The 22,209-nt window shown below is 46.1% G+C and overlaps 1 protein-coding gene across 1 annotated transcript in view; it reads left to right on the forward strand.

Annotated features, from left to right (window-relative positions):
- Positions 1-353: 353 nt before the first annotated feature.
- The window catches only part of LOC138796437 (vomeronasal type-2 receptor 26-like), a 36,491-nt gene continuing 14,635 nt past the window's right edge, over positions 354-22,209 (forward strand). The window contains exons 1-7 of the mRNA XM_069976040.1: positions 354-360; positions 1,699-1,874; positions 4,364-4,525; positions 5,807-5,841; positions 6,177-6,474; positions 7,456-8,493; positions 13,600-13,723. Coding sequence (XP_069832141.1) covers positions 354-360; positions 1,699-1,874; positions 4,364-4,525; positions 5,807-5,841; positions 6,177-6,474; positions 7,456-8,493; positions 13,600-13,723 — 1,840 coding nt within the window. The remainder of the gene's footprint in view (positions 361-1,698; positions 1,875-4,363; positions 4,526-5,806; positions 5,842-6,176; positions 6,475-7,455; positions 8,494-13,599; positions 13,724-22,209) is intronic.

Genomic DNA, 22,209 nt, shown 5'->3' on the forward strand with positions numbered 1-22,209 from the left:
CCTTCTCTGAGGGTTGTGACCTGGACGTTTTCCGCAGCGAAGCCCATCCTGCCCTATGGCAGGTTCTGGTAAAAGAACCTCCTTAGACTCCGCTCCTTGGAGAAGATACATCAGCCCTCCTTGGTGATCCAGGAGATCCACCTCCTTGTGCCTGGTCCATCCGCTACACCTGTTTTGCTCCTTCATTATTCTGCCCTTGAATTGTTACGTGGTACTGCATGATCCCATGAGTTGACCCTTACTTGACTATGGTATTGAACTTGTCTCTGATTGTCTCTGTTGTTGTTCTCCTTCCTATTTAACTCTCAGATATGTTTCTGACCATTTTTGTACTGCTGATTTGGCTCTCTACGATGGAAAGTAAGTCAGGATAATCACAGAGTCAATAGGCTATGAAATCCTCCCTGTTGCTGAGGAAGGAATATAGGGGTTGAAACACATGTTCCTCCTTTCTTCCACCAGCTGAAAGTTGGCGAGTTGACCAATCCATGCAAAGGTCACTGAAAAATATACTCTTCTGTCTCTCCACGTTCTTCTCCACTAATAGGAAACTAGCAGAAAGCTTATATTAATGGTTAAGTGGGCCAGGTGCTCAGATTAGTTCTTTAGTCTGAATTCTAGTTAGTGAAAGTATAAGTGGTTCCTGCTTAGTGCCCTCCCAGGGCATGGCCATCTGGCTGGAGCCGTGATGCTGGTTTCCACAAGTTTATGCATAAGTGTCCCTGCATAATAGCCATGTCAGACTGTATCCTATACACCCTGAGGGACTACCTCCATCTTCTCCAGGAATCTCAGCCAGCGAATTGGCAAAGAGCAACTATGCCGATTTACCCTGCTTGGACCTAAAGGGCTTCCTCAATGGCTGGCTCACCCTTAACTGGGGCCTATACTATTGGACCTATCATTCATTCCCCACAACAGCAATTTTATCTCCACCTACGTGGTTATGTAGTGTCCCGGTACAGGTGGGCCACTAAATCTTATGTCCCTCGGGTAAACTCAGGTGTCACACTAGGGGATGATAGCTGCCTTTAGCACTTTCACCACTTGGTGTCTCACACTCCCTCATGTGTTTTGTAAGATCACAGCTTAAGAAAAAGGGTTAACTATTTTCTCTTCATGTTCATTGTTCTGACCAATCACAGGTACAGGTGCCTCAGATACACCACAGCTATCTACATTTATCCTTTCTTCTTTCTTTACACATCTTCACCAATAAGAGGTTAGACCTGGTCACCCCTATTTAAGATTGGTGAGTTCCTGATGGGAAGTCTTTTGTCTTTGGTTAGTGGATTGAAGAGAGACAAACACCAAGAGAGAGAATTCCTGCTACAGTGATAGGCGGGTCTGGCCCGAGGCAAGGCTTATACTTATAGCATAGTATCAAATAACCTACAAGGATAACCTTGCAAGATGAGGGCTTCTTGACCATACTCGAGACCATTCGTTTGGCATTTGAATATTAGTGGCTGGCATAGTTTGTTGCATCCCTGTGGCTGTATCCATGTTTTCCAGGACTTCCTAGGGCTTCATCCAACAATGTCAGCCGCTGGTATTCAAATGCCGAACGATCGGTTTCCAGCATAGTCAAGTAGCCCTCATCTCTAAGAACCATAAGCATTGTGAAGGGCTGACTGTGAACTGTCAGACTCCCAGTGAGCAATGTATCCTCCACTCTTCAACATCGTATTTTTATAGCTGCCATGGAGGAGACCATGTTTGCCTACACGGCTAACTGCCACAGGACAACAAAAGAGCCCGTCCAACATCATCTTAGAGACTCAATGTCTAGGAGATATTTACATCTTTGGGTTCTTCAGTTTCCTCCTGAATTCCAGAACATGACTCCTATGGAATCAGCCCCAGTGTTTAGTGTATATTAGATTGTAAGCCTTACTGGACACTTACTGGGTTAATGTGAATGATGAGAATCTGTGTACAGGGCTGTGGATATGGAACTAAATATATCTGTATAACTCAAGGATGGATGATTATATTGATGTTTCTATGGCTTCTCTTAATGTAAGATGCTTGTGATCTCACCATGATAAAAGTTACAGATTATTTGAAGAAACAATTCTAGCTTAAAAAAAAAATCTTCCAGAATTTTATAATTTAGGTTTAAGGATGGTCTGAACCTGCCGAATGCTCGGCATCAGATTCCCGCTGTCTGCCTGCTCCGTGCAGCGGGTGGATACATCGGGAGGACCGCCTGGAAAACTGGGATACAGCCTATGGCTATGGCTGTATCCCAGTTTTCTGGCGGTCCTCCTGCTGTATCCACCCTCTCCACGGAGCGGGCAGACAGCGGGAATCATTGCCGAGAGTTCGGGTTTGTACGAACCTGAACCTCGGCAGGTTCGGACCATCCCTATTTAGGTTTTATCTGAATTTTAGAGATGTTCCTCATCAATATATTTTATGTTCTATTAATCTAAGGACCTTATTTATTAAAACCAGAAAAACACTTTCTCACATACATTTAGTTTCCTCCATATATCTGTAATAGGACACTGGCCCTATTAGATGAGGGTGGTCAGGGAAAAGTTGTCGGTCACTATTTGGCAGTTTGTTTCTGAGCTGGAAGAGTCCATTATGTGGAGGGAGATCTGTGCTGTTCTCTTCCTGGATAAGCAGCAGTGTAATATAAAGATATCCTGTGAAATATAGAGAAGAAGGAAGAGGAGGCGAGGCCATAAGTTGTGTAAAAGTAACCTCTGTCCTAAATGTGGTGTTTTCGATCTAGGAGAAGATTGTGTATTTTTCTTCAGTGTGCTATGGCTGCAGCTGTGTGTTTGTGCGTGTGTGTGTGTGTGTATGTAAACTATGAATGCAGCAGGCTGTATATATATATATATATATATATATATATATATATATATATATATATATATATACAGTATATATATATTTGGCATTTTTAGCAGTTCTTCTTTGTGTATGTTGAATATTTAGTTAGAAACATAGTAGATTATCAGCAGGAAACACCACCTGTTCTATCTAGTCTAGTTTTGAGTTCTTCTGGACATGGTGGCTGGAGACTGGCTCTATCTACTGCACATAAACACAAAAAGGAGAGTTTCTTTTATACCTTTGCCTTATTCACTCAGAAGTCGCCCCAGGATCATGTAGAACATTAGAAGAAGCTGTTGAGTCAGTTCTACTTTAAACTAGTGTGATAGAACACTCCTCTGGTGTCTAATTGTCCATTTATGAAGGAGCTGGAGTTGGAGTCTAAGTTGGAGCTGCGGCTTGTGTTCTTGGCTGTGGAGAGGTATAGGGCTTGCCTTAAGGACCTTGCCTAGGTAGAAGTATACTCTGCAGGGGTAGTGTAGAGCATGACTAAGTGTTTTTTGTAGAGAATCCTTGTACTCATTGTTAAAAGAAAGAACTAGGTGGAAGACTGCTTTTGCCGAACCAGCCCAGCAACTGTTAGGATTGGTGGCATGAGTCCCAGGCTTAAACAACAGGGCGAAGCTAACTCCTCAAGATTTCCCAAGGAAGTCAAGCAGTTACGAGAAGGATACTTCAGCTTAGGCTCTTTGTCCAACTGAGGATCAATTCCTTGACTTTTCGGATTGTCCTGACTAAATAAGAAGGTTCCCAGGCATAGGCAAGGTTGCAGGGGTTATCAAGCGCTACAAAAACATGGCCACTTTCTCCTGAGACAGTTCAACTCTTGTCTCCAGCTTGGGGGGCAGGGTTTTTCTGTGCAGTTCCATTGAAGTGAATGGAGCTTAACTGCAAACCGCACCTGAACTGGAGACAAGATTTGTGTTGTCTTTAAAAGAATGTGGCCATGTTTTTGTAGCACTGGATAACCCCTTTAACCCAAGTTATAGGCACCCCACCTTTGGGCTTAGCAGTGCATCTGGTCCACTGTTCCCTTTGAGCTGGAAGGGACAGTATTTATGGGGGACCCTTGTGATTAATAATTACAAAGTACAGCATTACTACCATCTGCTGCAGAACATCTTTGCAAGTGGGCCTTATGTGGAATTATACAGCATAAAAACAGCAAGAATGAAAAGGATATGCGAAGATACCTCCCAGTACAGAGATCATGTGCTGGATGATCATAGCATTAAACATCAGAATGTGGCAAAATATAGGGAAAAAAACCTCCACTGACACAGACACACACTCAGGGGACACACATACACTCCAATGAGACTGAGACTTAAGTCTGTAGTATGCAGCATATGGACAAAAGCAGAGGTCCATTGATGTCACTTTGTTCGGATATAACTGGCGCTAGCACGGCACAGGTCAGGTACTCACATAGAAAGTAAGATGATGAGAGTTGTAGAATATTAAAACCATTTAATGATAATGTTTCACTTTATCTTCCTTGCTTTGTGAGTATCTGACCTGTGCCGTGCCAGCGCCAAATATATCCGAAGAAAGTGACATCAGTGGACCTCTGCTGCTGTCCACATGCTGCTTTCTTCTTCTCTGGTTATCCAGTAAATCGGAAGGCTGCGGATGGCTGACCATCTTAGTACGATGTGCGGTGCCGCACTTGGTGAGCAGCTCATTCATTCTACAATCAATTGTGATGCCTATTGTCTGCAAAGTACACTATGTGCAACCCCCGGTGCTTCTCTTTGTTTTCCTAGCTGTAGGATCAGCTGAAGCTAAACTACATAAGGGTTAACTCTTTTGGATTATGTGTTTTCTGTCTGAGATCCAATCCCTGTTGAGTGTACCTCACTCAACACCCTCCCCTCAATCCCAGTCTATCAGAGGCTTTAGATCCTGTCACAGGGTGGGTTTCCCCCAATCCTAGAGGTCCCTGGGAATATGGGGTAAAGTAAGTTGCAGTTTCAGTCAGTCAAAACTGCCTAGGCTGTGGAAATAGTGTAGACTAGAGAGGCTCCAGTTGGTAAGTTATCTAGTATAAAACAACCTCAGTGGATTGAAAGAGATGGGGAATAACTTTATCCACATAGATGGGCTATCCCTATTTATGTTCCAATACTCGCAACCGAGTGGGACTTAAGGGGTTATCTATCAGGGTGGTGTGGTGCTCTCCCCATCATGGTGGCAATAGGCTAGAGATATCTGGCTATCCCGTGTTTTGAGACTCGCAATGGAGGCTCCATGGACTCTTGTTTTGCATATTTAAATTTTTGGGGGCATCAGTGGAGACTCTTAGTTGAGTGCTTCATTGGAATTTTTTTCACTGATCTCCTTGAGTTCAGTGATCACTGGGTTTTGTTGGTTGATTTGTCATTGCCCCAACTAGCCAGAATCCTGCTCCACACTGACAAGGGGCAAATACCCCGAAACGGCCGTCTGTGGGTGGAAGCCTGCCTTGGCAAGATCTTGTCATAATCGCAATACTCGCACCTTGAGTTAGACATTGACAAAAAGGGGCCACCCTGGTGTTTACCTATTTATGTTCCAATACTCGCAACCCAGTGGGACTTAAGGGGTTATCTATCAGGGTGGGGTGGTGCTCTCCCCATCATGAAGCCACTTCGTGGCAACAGGCTATAGATATCTGGCTATCCCGTGTTTTGAGACTCGCAACCGAGGCTCCACAGACTCAGTGGAGACTCTAAATTGAGTACTTTATTGGAATTTTTTTCACTGATCTCCTTGAGTTCAGTGATCACTGTGTTTTGTTGGTCTATCAGAAGAGTAAGAAGGAGGATTGCCTAAGAGACAGTTAAGTCAAGCCAGCAGTTAGCTAAGTGCACCATTTAAGCCAAGACTCTGCTGCTAGTCACTATTATTGCTGAAGGGTCCCCCCAGCTTTGGGGCCTGCATCCCTGATCATGTGTCTCTCAATTCCCACAAGATAGCGAAGGCGGATATTCATCACGATGTATGCAGGTATTTTTCTATCATCACTCCCAAGTTGGTCAGAGCCCTTTGGTTCTGGATCTGCCCCTGGCTCCATACATGGTTGACGTCATCAGGACAGGTATGCTTATCCTGCGCAGTAAACTAGTTTGGGGGAAATAAGAGTTGGGGCATATACTTTTTCAAATGATTGTCAAGTTTCAGCTGATAAAAAGTCAACAGGAATGTCTCATGTTACAATATATGTTGTAATTCTAATAAAAGTACATAACCATGACAGTGTAGTGAATAAATGGATCCTAGATGTATAGTAACTCCTCTCTCTCTTTCTCTCTCTCTCTCTATATATATATTTGTATTTACAGGGCACATTTTGAGGGGATCATTCATAGTCTGATTTTTCTATTTGCCATTTATAAAATTAACCGGAATCCTGACATTTTACCCAACATCACCCTGGGATATCATATATACGACTCCTGCTTAGATGAGCGAGTGGCTGTACAACGCATTTTACATCTTCTGTCTGGCCCAGATAAAAATATACCAAATTACTCTTGTAGGAGCCGTACTGGAGGCCAGCTGGCCGGTGTCATTGGCGACTACCACTCATATACAACTATTCCTGTAGCACAGATCCTTGGACTATATGGATATCCTCAGGTAATAGATATTCCAGACTTTGTCTTCCAGTACTTAGTATGATTGAAGAGGTATGTCTGAGTAATAGCTGAAGCTAATTTGTACGTAATAACTCCAATGTCATGTGCACATAAAGTAAAGTGGGCGGGGCTGGGGGTTGCAGGCGGGCGGACGGCGGCAGTGGGGTTAAAGGGGCCGGGTCCCATACACGCAGCGGATCCGCTGCATGTATGGGATCCATTCACCTTCACACTACTGGATCCGCAGCGAATTTCACTGCTAACTTGCAGCGTGAAATCCGCTGCGGATCCGGTACGTGTAAATGTACCCTTAAGGTCTTTTTTTCCTTAGTAATATTTGGTGTATGGTAGTGGTCTAACTATCATGGGAACCCACCAGTTTATATGTGGACCATGTTTGGCCACTTTTTAAGTGTTTTAATTGTCTGTTGTTGACTGACAATACACAGACTCTTAGCACTGGTACATCTTTTTCTGGGCAATGCTGCTGTTGGCTCCTCTGGTTCTTGGTCCCCAGCCACTTCCTGGTCTGAGCTGGGACCTGAGTCTGGATGTGTCAGCCCTGCTTAGTTGGTCAGTGGCCGAGGTGGGACCCTGCTATGGCCTCTGACTGGCTGGGCAGGGCTGACACCTCATGACGGGTCGTCACTCAGACCAAAAAGTGGCCAAGAGACCAGGAACTGGAGCAGAGGATAGGGGAGGACAGCAGACCCCAGCACTGGAGCCAGGGAGGTAGACAGCTCAAATTGGTGCTCAATATACAATATACATACAATATACAATACAATATACATACAATATATACAATATGCTCAATTGGTGATAAATGTGGTTACCAGCCAAGGAAATAATATAGTCTGGAGGCATTACTGAGACACTCTTGCTAATTGTGGGTGGATATTATCCAGCTGAAATATGCCAGTTGGAAGCTTAGCTATGGGAGAGACAACATGTTTTTTTTGTTTCCTCCTGTGTATTACAGATCAGCTATGGAGCCACTGACCCCTCACTATCTGATAGACGCCTCTATCCACATGTTTTCCGCACCGTCCAGAGTCACCTCGTCCACAATATGGTAATAACCAAACTGGTGAAGCACTTTGGCTGGACCTGGGTTGGGATTTTAGTATCGGATGATGATGTCGGAGAGAATGAGCTGCGGATACTGACAAAGTACATGAGAGAGGACGGGATCTGTGCCGCCTTCATCATAAAACTTACATGGAAACTTTCTACAGAGATATTTGACATTTTAGAGAGTATACATAATTTACAAGTCAATATTATTGTAATATGTGGCACCTACTCTCGTAGTGGATCTGAGACGCTTCATTGTTTAAGATCTATGTTTTCAAATATAACCCTCATCCTCCCCCCATCCTGGGCTTTCGGTGATATCATTACACAACAACAACTTTCAATACTGAATGGAAGTCTAGCCGTAGACTTTTCATCACAAGATTTTCCAGGAGTGGAAGATTTTATGAGAAACTACAGGAAACTCCCCAATATATTTAAGACTAATGATGATGAGGAACTTTGGTCATCATTAGATGAAATCGGAGGAAATGCGGAAAAAGACTCTTTCATTTTAGTAAACAAAACCAATGAAGAGGATGATTACAATATAAAGTTCTCACTGCCAAATCTGATAACCCATCTCTCTTCTGGGGTCGCTCCAAACTTGTATCACGCTGTAGAAATCCTGGGAAAATCTCTACATGAAATGTTCTTATATATAAAAGACAAATATCAAGAAAATTCAATCCCTGGTCTCATACACTATACACAGAGGTTACAGCGCTACATACAGAGGCTGAAGTCCTCACCGGATCCAATGAGACCTTCATATTACTTCAATGACCAAGGAGAAGCTGTACATCCATATAGGATAATAAACTGGGTACATAGAGATAGCTTGACACATATCGTCAAAGTAGGAAAGTATACACCATGGGACGTCAGTGGTCCGGAGCTTTATGTGAATACCCAGTCCATAACCTGGAAATATAAACAGGAGGTATGACGCTCACAGACACAAAATGGAGCTTCCCATTTTAGGGGGGGGGGGGGGGTGTTTGGGGTGGTAGGGCCAGATAGCTAATTAACACACACTACAAAGTTTTATAACTTTGTAATGTGTGTTAAGGAAAAAAATAACATGCCGCCATGGAGTAAATATATCACCAAGTGAAAGAGATGTCAGGAAGGTCCATGTCGGGGTTCATGAGTCCAATGCGATAATTTCTCCTAAGGGAGACTTATTCTGGGGTGCTTTAGGTCAGTGTCTATCTAACTATCTACAGTTGCGGAGTCAGCGAGGAGCGGTTCAGGTCCAGGACCAGTAAGCCAAGATGGTGGCCCTGATGGCGTGATGGCTAAGCAAGGGCACTTGCCCAAATTTAGAGCCCCTCCGACAAGATTACATTATAGTATGATCGCTATACAAATAGCTGAGTGCTGATACAATGTACAAGTGAACATGTAACATCATTATTTTTTAAGTGGTGTTGTTGGCTAGTAGCCTTGTCATCTCAGCAAGTGAGCCCCTATTATCCTAGTGCAAAGGCATGCAATTATTTATAAAAAAATAAACATAGTTGGTGTTGCCATTTGAATAGTGATGAGCAAACACGTTCGTAAAAGTTCATATGTTTGTACGAACGTGACGCTAATTGTGTTCGCCGATCCCGAGCAATTTGTTCGATGATCAGAATGGTTATTATGATGGTTATTTTGGAACTTGCCAAGGTACGCTTTGCACCTGATGATCTGTACACATGTGTGTAGACCATAATGTACTCTTCTACTGTACATTCATTATTTGTTCGCGAATGTTTGACGAACACGAACCAATCACAATAACTTTTTTTATGTTCGTGTTCAGGATCCGAACCAAACATTGGGATGTTCGCTCATCACTAGTGCAGAAGCGTCCGAACTAATAAATGATCACAATCCTTATCTCTCACGATAAACTGCATAAGCGTAAATGGGTACGTCATCGTTTTTAAGGGGTTAAATTAATGAGACCATAATTGTGTGATCATTCTGCACAGGGTTTACCCGGGCAAGTACTGGTGCCCCAGCACCTCCAGGGGCCCAGAGAGAGAGAGAGAGGAAGGGGCCTGGTGTTTTAATGTTCAGCCCACTTACTGTAGTGCAGGGTGAGCACCAGTGGCGTAGCTACAGTGGTCGCAGGGGTCGCACCTGCGACCAAGCCCGCCAGGTTCGGGGGGCCCGGCATGGCCTCCCTTGCCACTTAACTGTGTCCCTATGTTGTGCAGCCTAACTGCCTGCATCCACGGGTCACACAGACATGTGGATGCAGGCTGCAGCTAAACTGTAAGTGCCGGACCAGGCGGGGCCCGTCCTCAGTGTCTGTCTGCCCACTACTGTATCGCTCACTATAGTGCCGGGACACTCTAGCTGCCGTCTGCAGGACCAAGGCCCCTCCCCCAGGCGGGGTCACAGTGCATTATAGTTACCTTCCATGTGCCCAGGGCTGCACCATCCATGAGGAGAAGAGCTTTTCCCCAGACAGCATTCCTCCTAGCCTGTGGGGGGTATGGGTGATCTGTGTATGGAGGGTGTGTGATCTGTGTATGGGGGGTGATCTGTGTATGGAGGGGGGTTATATGTGTATGTATGGGTGATCTGTGTATGGATGGGGGTTATCTGTGTATGGGTGATCTATGTATGGATGGGGTGATCTGTGTATGGAGGGTGTGTGATCTGTGTATGGGGGGTGATCTGTGTATGCAGGGGGGTTATATGTGTATGTATGGGTGATCTGTGTATGGATGGGGGTTATCTGTGTATGGGTGATCTGTGTGTGTGTTGGTTATCTGTGTACGGATGGGGTGATCTGTGTACGGATTGGGTGATCTGTGTACGGATGGGGTGATCTGTGTACGGATGGGGTGATCTGTGTATGGGTGTTCTGTGTATGGCTAATCACAGAGGTTGTCTGTTCTCCTGACAGTTCAGGATAGGAGTTGTTCGTCTGCAGCATGTGGCTCTCTAGGTTGCAGAACTAAAACACCCATCTTGCCCTGCTGACAGTTCATGATAGGAGTTGTAGTTTTACAGCCTGTGGCTCTCCAGATTTCAGAACTACTACACACAGCGGCACAGTACAAGAGGTGAAGGCAATGGCACAGTACATGAGGCGGACAGTGACAGTTCATTTGGACACGGCGGCACATTAGGTGGCGCGTCACCTTAAAGTAATTGAATATAAGTTTCTTTTGGCCTCTGACTGTGCCTGATCGGAAAGTATGGAGAAGGAAGGGGGGGTGAAGCTAATATTTTGCACCAGGGCCAATCAGCCTTTAGCTCCGCCCCTGGTGAGCGCTGAACATCAGAAGACAGAGAGCAGGACCTGTGAGCATCCTGCAGAGAGAGAGAGAGAGAGGGGGGGGGGGATGAAGGAACTGATCTCAATACTACAGTGTGGAGATCAGCCCAGCAGAGAGGAAGAGGGAAAAGGTGTGTGTCAGTAATGTGTGTATGTGTTTGACAGTCACTAATGTATGTGTCAATCAGTAATGTGTGTCAGTCAATAATGTGTTTGTGTGTCAGTCAGTAATGTGTGTGTGTCAGTTGGTAATGTGTGTGTGTTAGTCATTAATGTGTGTGTGTGTCAGTCAGCAAAGTGTGTCACTAAGTAATGTGTGTCAGTAATGTGTGTCACTCTGTAGTGTGTGTGTGTGTGTGTGTGTGTGTGTGTGTGTGTGTGTGTGTGTGTGTGTGTGTGCAGGGCCGGCCTTTGGGGTGTGCGACCTGTGCGCTTGCCCAGAGCGTCTAGCTCCTGGCAAGCTGGGGGGCGCTCCAGGACTGCAACCAGGGGCGAATTAACGTCACCATAGGCCCTGGGCTGTTGACCAAGCTTGGGCCCCCCAACACCACTGTAACTATGGCGGCACTAGCGTGGTGTTCATAGTACAGGATAGATAATATCATGATGCCCTGATTTGTGCAAAACTGTGATAAAAAAGCAGCGATTTTTGCAAATCATGGCAGAAGTGTAGCCAGGAGACAATATACCACTGAACGTACAATTCTTTTTGGGTGGTCATGGGCCCCCCCAGGAGCTCAGGCTACCGCCCGAAAAGGACCTATTATAATCCACTAATGACTGCAACTGAATCCATCTGACATTGTCAGCGTCTGCCCTCTCTTCTCTCCTGTTATCTTCTCAACGCTGCTGCTGACGTCACATGTCAGGGACAGGCAGGAGAGAAGAGAGTGCAGGTGCCGCAGAGCTCGAGATAGGAGCTTTGGGGCTGGGAGCTCTTTGTGAGGCTGGCTAGAAGCTCCCTGTATGTGGAAATAGCCACTACTGGGACCAGAGCCTCAGGAGTAGAAAGCTGCTGCTGAAGAGCTATGTGAGAGGTGAGTAGCCTTTTTTTTTTTTCCCTGCTACACAGGGGAGCTGAGGGTGTTAGTTGTGTTGGGGGTGGTAGTTGTGGGGGGAGCTGGGGGTGGTAGTTGTGGGGGGAGCTGTAGTTGTTTTGGGGGGCTGGGGGTGGTCGTTGTGTGGGGAGCTGGGTGTAGTAGTTGTGTTGGGGGCTGGGGGTGGTAGTTGTGTTGGGAGATGGGGGTTGTAGTTGTGTTGGGGGCTGGGGGTGGTAGTTGTGTTGGGGGCTGGGGGTGGTAGTTGTGTTGGGGGCTGGGGGTGGTAGTTGTGTGGGGAGCTGTAGCTGTTTTGGGGGCTGGGGTGGTAGTTTTGTGGGGAGCTGTAGTTGTTTTGGGGGCTGGGCGTGGTCGTTGTGTGGGGAGCTGGGTGTAGTAGTTGTGTTGGGGGCTGGGGGTGCTAGTTGTGTTGGGGGATGGGGGTGGTAGTTGTGTGGGGGGCTGTAGTTGTGTTGGGGGCTGGGGGTGGTAGTTGTGTTGGGGGCTTGGGGTGGTAGTTGTGTGGGGAGCTGTAGCTGTTTTGGGGGCTGGGGTGGTAGTTGTGTGGGGAGCTGTAGTTGTTTTGGGGGCTGGGGTGGTAGTTGTGTGGGGAGCTGGGGGTGGTAGTTGTGTTGGGGGATGGGGGTGGTAGTTGTGTTGGGGGATGGGGGTGGTAGTTGTGTGGGGGGCTCTAATTGTTTTGGGGGATGGGGTTGGTAGTTGTGTGGGGAGCTGAAGTCGGGTGGGAGCTGTAGTTGTGTGGGGGGCTGGGGGTGGTAGTTTGGGGGGCTGGGGGTGGTAGTTGTGTGAATGGCTGGGGGGGTGATGGGTGTTGTCTGGAGGTGGGGGAGGCTGAAGGAGCTTTATGTTACCTTAAGGGGGGGCTCCGCAAAAAAGGTTTCGCACAGGGCGCCATCTACCCTAATGCCGGCCCTGTGTATGTGTGTGTGTGTGTGTGTCAGCCAGTAATGTGTGTGTGTCAGTCAGAAATGTGTGCCAATCAGTGTGTGTGTGTGTGTGTGTGTGTGTGTGTGTGTGTGTGTGCGCATCAGTCAGTAATGTGAGTCAGTCAATAATGTGTGTCAGTCAGTAATGTGTGTCAGTATGTATTGTGTGTCAGTCAGTAAGTGTGCATCAGTCGTGTGTGTGTGTGTGTCAGTAATGTGTGTCAGTCAGTAATGTGTGTCAGTATGGATGAATGAAGGGCCGGCAAAAACCTGGAGCAAACCCTGCTTCCGTGTACACAATAAACAAACTTGAAATTTGGGGCAGTCAGTCAATATGACAGCACTCTTGCAGTGCATTCAAATCAGCTGCCGTCCCAATGTGGGACAGGGAGCGAGATAGTCCGGAAGAGGAAATGTACACACCGATACACATATGAGGGGGAGACGGCAGCTCCAAGATCAGGAAGTGAAAAAACTATTTACATTAATTACCAACACCCTCCTATTTCTCCGCCCTACGCTGTGTGTAAGCCGGCTGTCCACACCTGTCCACATCTGACCACATAAAATGAGAACTTGGTCGAAAACTCATATTGGACTGATATGGGATAAGGGACTTTAGGATATAGTGTAAAATCTGGAATCACCGTCACGCAGATCCCGACCTTAGAGGGTCGATGAAACAGAATTGTTTGTATTGATGTAACAATATTTCCCTCATTTCATCATATAGGGACATTTAGCTTTTGTCATTTGATAAAGGTTCTTGTGTTTTCCTTCAGGTTCCAGTATCCCGCTGCTCAGATCCATGTCTACCTGGAAGTAGGAAAATGGCGAGACGAACAATCCATACCTGCTGCTATGACTGCGTCCCGTGTTCAAAAGGAGAGATATCCAATAAGACCGGTAGTAGCATTGTCCTACCAGGGGGGATAGTGACATTGACGATCCACACGGTGTACACACAACCCAATACCCAGCTATGGAGACATGAGAAGTGCAACTCAAGATGGGAAAACGAAAAACTTCTTTGAAAATAGTTTAATAATAATTTACAGTTTCCCATTTATGAAAGATAATAGACAACACAAATCAGATCCATAATACGATCACTTCATACATGGGGGTTATGACTAGAGATGAGCAAACTTTTCAAAAGTTTGTTCCGACCGGACTTCCAGATTTCTTTAAGAAGTTCGATTCTACCGGGTTTCGTATTTCTTCAGATTTCATAGTTTAAAGCATCTATATGATACAGGGGTAGTATATTTGGTTGAATTTAGGGCTCTTTATGTCAGTAACATCATTATCTTTTCAATATCTCAAAGTCTATTTTTTTTTTTTTTAGACTTCAATATTCATCATTACAGGGTCTATGCAGGAAACTCACCATTACAGGGTCTATGCAGGAAACTCACCATTACAGGGTCTATGTAGGAAACTCACCATTACAGGGTCTATGCAGGAAACTCACCATTACAGGGTCTATGCAGGAAACTCACCATTACAGGGTCTATTCAGGATAACGTATGACTCCTACACAATAGGAAAGTAACTGAGGAGGGTGGAAATGCTCATGTACAGGACACTTCACTTATCCATTACAGGTAACAGCAAATATCTTGCACACAATATGTTTTAGTAAAATATTGTTTAATTTTTTTTTTGCAAAAAACAATAGTACAGGCGATTTTAAGCCCTTCCCATCAGCAATACGTAGATATACGTTTCTGACTGTGAAGGGGATTGATGTGTGCGGGACCTCTGCAGTGAGAGCGGCCCTGCACACATCAGTGTCTGGGGAGCTGAGGGCAATGAGTGGCAGCTGCGATTCAGCAGCTGCATCTCATTAACCCCTTAAACGCCGCAATCTATAGCGATTGCGGTATTTAAGATACTCAGTGACAGAACAAGCATCTGTCACTGAGTGATCGGGACCCCTGATCTAATGTACCAACAGGCGGGGTAAGCCTCTTACCTCCGTTATGTCGGATCGGCCATCCATGTATAGAGTTTGCTCTCAGGCAGGCTCTATGCATAGATCGCTGATAACACTGATCCATACTGTGTTATGGCAAAACATAGATTAGTACATGCAATCTAATGATTGCAGGTTTTACTGTTAAAAAAGTGTTAAAAAAAAAACCTTATACCCCTCCCCCACACACACACACACACACACTAAAAGTTTAAAATACCTCCTTGCCCATTATGAAAATAAAAATATTTAAAAATAAATAAATAAACATATTAATAGTGATGAGCGAATACTGTTTGATCGAATAGATATTCGATCGAATAGTAAGGTATTCGATAGTATCGAATATTTTCGAATAGTAAGCTGAATATTTGATAAATATTCGATAAGCGTTCAAATCCCCCTTCCCTCTCCCTTTTGACTTGGTGAACCTCCAAGTGGTCGAATAGATGTTTTTCAATAATCGAATACTTGTTCCCATAGACTTTAATGGGATTGAATATTCGATCGAATATCGGGGAGATATTCGTACGAATATCGAATATTCGAATATTTCACTATTTGCTCATCTCTACATATTACATATCGTAGCGTGCGAAATTGTCTGATCTATTAAGATACTACATTTTTCTTCCCACTGGGTGAACGGCGTAAACAAAAAAAAAAAGAAAAAACACACCAGGATTGCTGATTTTTTAAAATTATATATCAGAAAAAAATTAATAAAAAGCGATTAAAATTTTTCTGCTACACCAATATGATATTAATAAAACCTAGAGATCATGGCGCAAAGAATGACACCCCAATTAGCCCTGTAGGTGGAAAAATAAACACACTATGGGGGGCATTTATTAAGTCCGGCGTTTTTTACGCCGGACTTAAAAGTGCCCCCGCAGCTCCGGCGCTACGGAGATTTATGTAGAGGCGGACTGCCTCTACATAAATCCTGTGCGCGCCGGTGTGCACCGCCGAAAACCTACGCCAGCTGAGGACTGGAGTAGGTTTTCGGCGTATATTTGGGCGGAACGGATGGTAAATCGCGCGGACTCTGAGTCCGCGCCCTCCGTTCCGCCCACTACACGCCCCCTTTCCGCCCCCCCTGGCGTACTCGGCGGAAAGTGACGATTTGCAAATATTTTATTCACAGATCGGCCATTTGCGTATAAAAAAATACGCAAATCGGCACTTTCCGCCGAAAATCGTCCGTTCGCAGGATGATACATGTGGCCCTATGTCTCTTAGAAGGCGGGGAGGAAAATTGCATTAATTTGACCCAGACTTTTGTGCAACAAAGGGCTCTGTCTTGAAGGGGTTAGGAAACTTTGTAATTGGGTTTATTAGCCCAAAAATGCATTTTACATAAAAAAGCAGTTTGAGGCTCTCCCCCCTGTCTTCATGGTTCTCTATGGAGAGGAGAGTTGTGAAGGGAGATGAGACATCAAAACAGGAAAACAAAGAGTTAATTTACAGCTACATCTCAGGGCTATCTCCTCTGACATCAGCTCTGACCTCTCTGACCCCTGAATAAGGCTTTCCCACAGTTCCATGCTGTGTAAACCTTTGTTCTCTGCTCTCTGCTGGCAACTAATATTTTTCTTTGGTCTGCACCCCTCAGTTAGTTAGCAGAGGTGTGTGTGGTGTAGGTGCACCATACTCACCTGATCCCGGCGTCCTGAGTGAAGATCCCGGAGCTGCAGCTGATCTCCCTGACGTCTATCTTCGGCAGTTTCTGTCCAGGTTCGTGCTGCTACTGCCCCCTAGTGGCTGATCACTATATATTGTACATTGATCAGTAGCTTTTTTTCTTTCTCCCGCCCTTCCGACGCTGAGTGCTGATCATCGTTGTACGTAAGTGCGCCGCTAATCAGCAACCCCTCCTTTTTGACGTAGTTTTTTTTTTCTTTATCCTACCACCACTGTCTGCTGATAAGTACCGCACATAAGTACGGTAATTACCAGCAACTCCTTTTTTGGTGTAGTATTTTTTTTTCTTAGTGTTGAAAAACACTGAAAAACACTACATTACACTTCACTAGCCTACATTACACTACTTGAAATAAAGTTTTACACTACACTACACCACTACACTACACATTTACATACCCCATCTAAAAATGGCCCACAGGATGCTTTCGGCGCAGGAAACATACGATCTTATTGCCTCTGACACCGAAACAGCCAGTGAGGATGAATGGGGGGATCCTTTTTTCCTCCATTCCTCTTCATCCTCATCCAGTTATGATGAATACCCACGTAGGCATCCCAGGAGGACGCCTCGGGCTGCCCCCTAGACATGCCATCCCATCTCTCCCCCACACCCCAGACAGGTGACCCAATCTTGTCCCCCCGCCACCAAGAGAGGTGACCCCATCTGGACCCCAGCCCCCCCAAATTACGAACCCCAGATTCCTGGCTTTGTAGCACGAGCAGGAATTCAAATTGACCTCTCAGGCTTCACAGAAATAGACTTTTTCAAGCTCTCTTTCTCAGATGACCTTATAAACTTGAACGCGCACCAATTTCTAGCCCACAACCCCTCCTTTTCTTTTGCTAGGCCCATGGCGTGGACAGCTGTTGATGCAGCCAAAATAAAAAAAAAATTGGGGGATCCTGCTGCACATGGGCTATTCTATATAATACCGCACTTTCAGTATGGCCATGGCATGGTTTCGATTCAAAGCCCTGCAAAAATTCTGAGATGTATATCCCAGAGAAATACATCTCAGTATATGAGTCCCTCCTCAGCTTCAAAGGAAAACTCCATTTCCGCCAGTACTTTCCCAATAACAGATCGCGGTATGGCGTGAAATTCTACAAACTCTGTGAGAGTACCTCAGGGTACTCTTACAGATAAAGGCTATGTTCACACTGCGTATGATTCCGTCCGTAGTTCGTACGCCGCCGTACATGTGCGGCTGAAACTACGGGCGTTGGAAAAATCGACATGCGGCCGGATGCGTAAGAACCGCGAACATACGCCCGTAGTACAGTTCTGCTTCCCTAGCTTGATTCGAAGCGATCTGAGGCTGGTCATTTACTTGGAAATCTTCGCCCAGCCCCAAAAAAATCACAGAACCTTTTGGATCGAAAAATCAAGTTCAATTTGGCTGAAATAAGTACTTCGTACGGGACTGCACTGAAATCCACGGCCGTGAGTTTCAATATTTCCGTCCTCAAACATTGGTCTTGTTCATTTTTCATGGCACCGTATACGATCCGGCCGTAAGCTCATACGTAGTATGCATTGTGCGGGCGTATATCGTATACTTCCCAGCGAACGCATCAACCTCAAAACTAAGTGCGTATATTCGCGGTTCGCACTACGGACGGAATCATACGCAGTGTGAACATAGCCTTTATCTGTAAGTGTACCCTGAGGTACTCTCACAGAGTCTGTAGAATTTCACGCCATACCGCGATCTCTTATTGGGAAAGTACTGGCAGAAATGGAGTTATCCTTTGAAGCTTAGAGTATATGAGGGTAAGGACACCCGAATCCAAATCCCCCAGAGAGCCCCCCCCCCCCCCTCGGAGTTAGTGGGAAGATTGTTTGGGAACTGATCTTCCCATTGCTGGATAAAGGTTATCACCTGTACGTTGATAACTTTTATACCAGCATCCCCCTCTTCCAGTCCCTCGCTGCCCGAGCTACTGTAGCTTGCGACATGATCCGAAAAAATCAAAGAGGCCTCCCAAGTCATCTGGTAAGAAAAGCGATGCCAAGGGGTGAGAACAGGGGCTTTGCCTCTGAAAATATGTTGTTGGTCAACTATAAGGACAAACGTGATGCACTTAATTTGATCAGAATTCACGAAGATTAGCACCACCCATGTCCCTGTGTGAGGTACCACAAACGTGGTGCACAAACCGTACTGTGTTCTAGACTATAATCAGTATATGGAATCAGATCAAGACCTCAAACCATATAACGCCACAAGAAAGACCAGAATGTGGTAAATAAAAAAGGTGTACGTTACTAAAATGCTCGGGTGCTCGTTACTCGAGACAAATATTTCCCGAAACTCAGGTGCTCGTTTCGAGTAACGAGTAAAGTCAATGGGACACTCAAGCAGTTTTGCAGGGGACCCAAGCTCAGCACAGGGAAGGTTGTGTGAAAACGTGTCAACCTCAGAAAATGATGGAAACACCACGGAAATGGACAGGAAACAGCTGGGGAAGCATGCATGGACGCCTCTGAGGCTGCCTAATCACACCATTATGCCAAATTTGGGGCAATAGCATGGCAGTGATCACACAGTGAACCATTAATACAGAGGTAGCTTATGAACCACCCCAAAATTTAGCCTGACACAGCATGGCAGTGAGAACACAAGGAACCATTAAAACAGATTTGGCTGTTGGCTGAAAATTGAAGGAGGAGGAGAGTATATACGAAGAATCCTCATGGTGAGCTGCTTTCCCCTGGTGGACAGTTGAATTCAGGTGAAATCCAGGCTTTGTTCATTTTTTTATAAACGTTAGCCTGTCAGCGCTGTCAGTTGACAGGCAGGTGTGCTTATCAGTGATGATGCCACCAGCTGCACTAAAGACCTGCTCTGACAACACGCTAGCGGCAGGGCAGCACAGCACCTCCAAGGCGTAAAACGCCAGTTTGGGCCACATATCCAGCTTTGCAACCCAGTAGTTGTATGGAGCAGAGTGATCGGGAAGGACGTTAGTATCCCCTGCAAGGTACTCCCTCATCATCTTTCCGAAGGCTTGCCCCCTACTCTGTCTAGACTGGGGACGGTTGACATAGTCTTGCTGGGGTGCCATGAAACTGTCAAAGACCTTGGAGAGTGTTCCTCTGCCCCTTGACAAGCTGCCTGCTCCACCCCTCCTCTCCTCCGCTCTTTAGACCACAGAACTACGTCCTCTGGCCCTAGTGGTGTCAGATGGGAAGTACATTTTCAAGTACCAGGGCCTGCTGATATTGATTCACTCTCATACTGCGTTCCTCGGCAGGAATGACATTTTTAACCCAAGGGTCACAGGAAACACAGCCTAACATAAAGTCAGCAATGTGCGAAGGCAAAGTCTTAGACATAAGGCTGAGCAGGAAGGTTTGAAGCAGACACAGCAGTGGGATGGTGAGGCAGATGATGGCAGCATTGCCGCTGACCATCTGTGTTGATTCCTCAAAGGGGCCCAGTACCTGACAGATAGCAGACATCCACGTCAACTCCTCATTGTACATTTGAGGAAGCTGACTGACCTGACAACCGCTTCTTGCCAAGTTTGACATCTGACATTCAACAATGGCGCTGTGTTGCTGGTAAACCCTGGCTACCATCTGCAAGGTGGAATTCCACCGCGTGGGCACATCGCACAGCAGTCGGTGAGCTGGCAGTTGCAAGCGCCTTTGCACTGCCCTAAGGGTGGCAGCATCTGTGGTTGACTTGCTGAAATCCAGCTTTGCAACCCAGTAGTTGTATGGACACCAAGCATTTAAGCACTTAGACCTGTGCATGCAGGCATTGGCTGGTGACAGGTTCACCCCCCCTTACCCGCACTGCCTTAAAAAGATGGCTGGACCATAAGAACAACGATGCACTTTGCCCCTCTGCCATTTTGTCTCGCACCCCCTCCTGATAGTGTGTAAGCTCATGCATGCGAGCAGGGACCTCACTCCTCATGTATGGATAATTATATGTATCTCTGTAATGTCGATTTTTTTTTTTGTCTATGTATGTACCTCCAGAATTGTAAAGTGCTGCGGAATCTGTTGGCGCTATATAAATAAAAATTATTATTATTATTATAATGTGCACAGATGCGCTGCACCTTGGTAAGCAAGTCAGCCAAATTCGGGTAGGTTTTAAGGAACCGCTGCACCACTAGGATGAACATGTGGGCCAGGCATGGCACATGTGTGAGGCTGCCGAGTTGCAGAGCCGCCACCAGGTTCCGCCCGTTGTCACTCACAACCATGCCTGGTTTGAGGTTCCGCGGCGCGAGCCAAAGGTTGGTCTGCGCCGTGATGCCCTGCAACAGCTCCTGCGTGGTGTGCCTCTTGTTGCCTAAGCTCAGCAATTTCAACACCACCTGTTGGCGCTTACGCACCGCAGTGCTGATGCACCAAGCACTAACAAATGGGGGAGACGTGCTCATGGAAGGTAATAGAGAGAAGGAGGAAGAGGAGGAGAAGAAAAAGATGTTCAAATCATGAGAGACCGCGACCGAGGTAGGCCCCGCAATCCTCAGTATTTGTGCTTCCGTTCAAAGGTCTGTTGTAGGGACAGTTGAATGCTGCACTTGGACACCTTGCTGGAGGGTGTGGAGCATAGTGGAAGTGAAGGGGTGGGTGTAGGGCAGGAGGCGCTGGTGCCTGGGCGGGGGGACTGACAGAGCCAGCACATGACACAGGGGAAGGAGCAGAGGTGTGACTTGCAGTAACTGAACGGCCTTAGTTCCACTGAGTGGGGTGTTTAGCACTCATATGCCTGTGCATGCTGGTAGTGGTTAGGCTGGTAGTGGTGGCTCCCCTGCTGATCCTGGCGTGGCACAGGTTGCATACTACAGACCGTCGGTCATCCACAGTTTCTTTAAAGAACTTCCAGACTTGCAAACATCTAGCCCTGGCCACGGGAGTTTGACTCCGTAAAACAGTTGCTGATCTACTTGCTCTAGCCCTGCTTCTCCTTCTGCCCACCTCTCTTCTTCTTCCAACTGGTCCTGTGGCTCAGACTACTTTTGGAGGTAGTCGTATAGAGTCTGTGGTGCTATATGGTGTATGCCACCCTCATACACAGGGCAATTACCAGTGAGCCTGGATATGACTGCAAAAAGAAATGAAGAAATAGGAAAATATACTGCTCACACTAGTTTTTGGAGGTTGTTGTATAATCTGTGTGTAAGTGGTGGTATATGGTGTATGGCACCTGTTACACAGGACAATGGGCAGTGAGGTTCTATGCTGCTGTACTACAAATCACAGCAATACAATGTACAGCAGCAGCACCAGCCACAAAAAATATAATAGTACTGAGCACTTCTTAGGGGTCTGTATGCAACACCTGCTGTCCCCTTTCTGTTAGCAATCTGGATTAATAAAAAAAAAAATAAGCCCTTGAAGGGACTGTTGGGTTCTTTCTATAGTATCCCTGCCTACTGGAACACTAATTCCCTCCCTAACACTCTCCCCGACAAGCAGTAGCTCTGTCCCTAATCTCTTCCAGCATGCATGTGAGACGAGCGCCGCCGGCACAACTTTTTATATTCCATGGTCATCTGATCTGGTCAACCAATCGCTGCTATCGACATGTATGGGTCCCACGTGATCGCAGGATGTACCAAAGAGTCTCCTGCATGTTGATTGGCTGAGAAATTGCCCCCAAACTTACAGGAAATGGATGATGCCATTTTCTCGAGTATCGCGAGATGCTCGTCCGAGTAACAAGCACCATCAAGTACC

The sequence above is a fragment of the Dendropsophus ebraccatus genome, chromosome 7 (genome assembly GCF_027789765.1).
Source record: "Dendropsophus ebraccatus isolate aDenEbr1 chromosome 7, aDenEbr1.pat, whole genome shotgun sequence".
NCBI lineage: Eukaryota > Metazoa > Chordata > Amphibia > Anura > Hylidae > Dendropsophus > Dendropsophus ebraccatus.